Consider the following 3,506-nt stretch of genomic DNA (forward strand, 5'->3'; position numbering starts at 1 on the left):
TAACTGTGCTTCACAAGATGGACCTGGTCCCTATCTGAGTTCTTTTGTCAATCTTCAAAACTTCACCTGTTCTTGGGCCAACAAATTCCCCCTTTTTGATGATGACAAACTCTGTGATTTTTACTTATGTGGATCTTATAAGAACTCAGCTTAACCATCAATACAAAGTTTATAAAATTCACTTATCATCAAGGACCAGGTTAATTAGATTATAAATATCACTTTTTTTCAGAATGTGTAAAGCACAATCTCTCTTCCCCCTTTTGGCATTATCGAAAAGTTGCATACAAAGTGTGAGTTTCAGATTTTAATAAGTACTTATGTCCATTGGGGAAACTGCAAGTGCAATCATGGTTTAATCATCAGTAATCAAGCAAACATATTTAAACTATTAAAGAAAGATTAACATTGAGCAAGAGCAAAACAGTAGATATCAATGATAGAGATATGTTGCTACTACAATCCACAACCAGAAAACAAAAAATTTAAAACATGAGCAAAAAGATAGAAAAATCCCTAATCTGGGTCACTGAAGGCACTAGACAGGTTCAGAAGACAAAAGCTAGGATTTCTAAGGCTTGGAGGAGCTAGAGGGTTGGTTTTGGGCTTGGAGAAGATTTAGCATATTATGAAGGATTCCATCATTCTTCTCCTTTTCTTTGGTAAGCTCAGTTCTGAGAGCATCCCTCTCAGATTCCACCTCTACCACACGAGCCTTGAGCCTAACTATCTCAACATCCTTGGATTCACATTCCTGGACCAGAGCTCTGACTTTGCTGTTGATAGGAGTCTTCTTGGATGAACCGGATTCATTTGGGATGGCATTGACTAAGTAGTCACAAGCAATCAGAGTGTTAATGCCAAAACTTTCCTTACTTGAGGCCATTTCCTATTTCTTCAGAGGCACATTGAACCTATCCAGAACCGTGGTCAGAATAAAGCCATAGGGGGTAGCATGAGCCTTGGAGCCATTGATGACCCTGTCTAGCATCTTGATAATGAAGGCAGGCCAATTGATTTTCCTTCCACTTTCTAGGTACTCCATAAGAACTAGGTTCATGTAATTGGCAATGTGCCTTCTCTAATGTCTGGGAAATAAGCACTTATTGAAAAATTCAAATAAGACCTTGTGCTGAGGCCTCATTTCACTTTTCTGAACAACCCTGGCTTCATTCACATTCTCTACATCACAAAACCTTCTGGTAATCTTAAGGGCAGTAGGAAAGAAGTCCAGACAAGGCCACCTTTGCCTTGTGTAATCATCAAACCCTTCAGAGGGTATATCAAGGATTTCTCCAAGTTTTTCTACATCAAAGGACAATTGAACCCCTTTCACCAGGCTGCTAACCTTGCCATCCTGAACCTCTGCATTTGCCATGAACTCAATTATCTCATTCCTGGCTAGCCTACCATCCATCTGAAGGACCATGTCCTTCCACCCTTGAGCAGCTAAGGCATCCACCAATCTCATCATTCCTGGCTCCACCAGGTCTTTCAGCAGTCTACCCTTCAAAATCTTTCTTTTGCCAAACATGGCAAGCTTGTCCTTTTCACCTTCAGAATCATTTTCTACTTCTTCTCCACTCTATTCCTCATCTTCAGAATTTTGTTTTTGTTTTTGTTTTACAACAGATCTTGTCCTCTTGGCTAGTGAATGTTCAGTAGCCTCAGACACAGAGGAAAACTTCTTGGAAGAAGTCTTGGGCTTTTTGGGCTTGGGGGTCTGAACCTCCACTGGTTGAACTTCCTCCTGATGGACCTGTTCCATCTCCTCAACCTCCACATCCTCTGAGGACTCTGTAACCTTCCCCTTTCCTTTAGCCAGCCTTTTCTTCTTACTCTCATCTAATGCTTTCTGGAGATCACTCTCACTCTACCTCACCGTGCTTCTTGTAGCTCTACCCTTTGGTAATGGAAATTTGGTAGTTGATGGGGGTGAAGCCTTTCTTTTCTTGGAAGGCTTAGGAACACTGTGGGCTTTTGTTATGGGAATTCTGCATTTCTTTGGGTCATAGATTGCCCCAATCTTTTTCAGCAGGCCTGCTAGGGTCTCTTCAGTAGATGAACCAGGTTTATCTCTCTGTGTGCTCAGATTAACCAACCCTTAGCATCTTCCCCAGAACCACTTCCCCCTGACTTCTTGCCACTCTCTTCTACCCTTTCTTGTGCAACCCCACATATAGCAGGCACTACTATTTTCCTATTTCCCATCTCTTCACCACATGCAACCTCTCTTTCTTTTTCTTTTTCAGAATTCTTTTTACCTCCACTCCTTCATGACCCTGGTAATTCTACATCCTTAACAGACCCAACCAGAACAAACCTAGTTTCTAAATTTTCAGACATAGAAGAAATTACCTTAGAAGGGGATTCTTGAGTCTTTTCAGAGTCAGAAGACCCAGGTCCTTCTCCCTCAATAGCGGATTGATATGATTCAGAATCAGAGCTAGAGTAGGAATTTTGGGCCTGGCTTGCCTTCAACTTCTCATTTAATTTCTTCCCTTTTGCCCCAGACACTACTGTTTTTCGAGCAAGCATTTTCACCCTTCTCAGTCTGGGTTTTGGAAATGTATTAGGTGGAGGAGGTGTAGATGAATTAGAGGGAGTGGGTGGTGGAGGGGTTGCGGGATTGTCTTGTGGGTTGGTCATGATCGTTGGTTTCTTAAGAGAATTTGTGAATTAGTATTTTGGAGAAGAGGGCAAGTGAAAGTGAAGAGGGATTTTTTTTTTGATGGTTTGGAATTATGGAGATGGCAAAAGAAATGATGTGTATTTAAAGAGAAATACATATTTAATAGGTAACAACAGCTTTAGAAGTGGTCAATTAGTGGTCTAATCAACATGAAATTTAAGTTTTTGAATGATCGGTTTATCTTCCCTAGATTTTAGGCAAATTTTTTGGTTTAGAGTTCTAGGCAGACGAAACCGGTTCAAAGCTAACAGATAGAATTTTCTAGGAATTGAACAATTATAGGACTTCTTCTCATGATTTAAATATTTATCTTTCAAATTATGCAGAGTATAGAAAATATACCTTAGCTTTCAGATGAACCCATACTGATGAACCATGTTCTTCATTCAGAAATCTCTTGAACATGCCTTAAATTACCATAATAGAGAAAATTTTGTGAGAGATCAGTGAGTCATATTAACAATGTCACAGGAATATACTAATTAAAGTATGAAGCTGAGTAAGAATTAATCTAGATATTTACACAAGTTCAGAGTTCCTAGCCAAAATTTATTTTTTTAAATTTTATTTTCAAATTTTCCCTTTTTTTCCTTGTGCATTTTGAGCTGGGCCTATTAGGTGATCTTAATCATCCCTAATTCCAACATGTTTTTCTCAAAGTTTTCTCTACTCAGTACTTTAGTGAAGATGTCGGTAGTTTGTTTATCAGTAGCACAGAATTCTATGGAGATCAATCCTTTCTCATAGTTATCTCTTAAGAAGTGGTGTCTAATATCTATGTGCTTAGTCCTCTTATGATGAACATAGTTCTTTG

The 3,506-nt window shown here is 39.3% G+C and overlaps 1 protein-coding gene across 1 annotated transcript; it reads right to left on the reverse strand.

The window, feature by feature from the left end:
- Nucleotides 1-1,585: 1,585 nt before the first annotated feature.
- LOC138883619 (nuclear localization sequence-binding protein-like) lies at nucleotides 1,586-2,649 on the reverse strand. The gene is made up of 2 exons (XM_070164314.1): nucleotides 2,359-2,649; nucleotides 1,586-1,873 (listed from the first exon to the last, which is right to left on the reverse strand). The coding sequence occupies exons 1-2, from the start codon at nucleotides 2,647-2,649 to the stop codon at nucleotides 1,586-1,588; spliced, it is 579 nt and encodes a 192-aa protein (XP_070020415.1).
- Between the last annotated feature and the right edge of the window lie 857 nt (nucleotides 2,650-3,506).

The sequence above is a fragment of the Nicotiana sylvestris genome, chromosome 12, assembly GCF_000393655.2.
Source record: "Nicotiana sylvestris chromosome 12, ASM39365v2, whole genome shotgun sequence".
NCBI lineage: Eukaryota > Viridiplantae > Streptophyta > Magnoliopsida > Solanales > Solanaceae > Nicotiana > Nicotiana sylvestris.

Excerpts from the sequence above, each read along its gene's own strand:
- LOC138883619 (XM_070164314.1), bottom strand. The coding sequence starts at position 2,649 with ATGACCAACCCACAAGACAATCCCGCAACCCCTCCACCACCCACTCCC. Across the intron at positions 1,874-2,358 it reads CTCAAGAATCCCCTTCTAAG|AGTGAGAGTGATCTCCAGAA; the intron begins GTAATTTCTTCT and ends ACGGTGAGGTAG.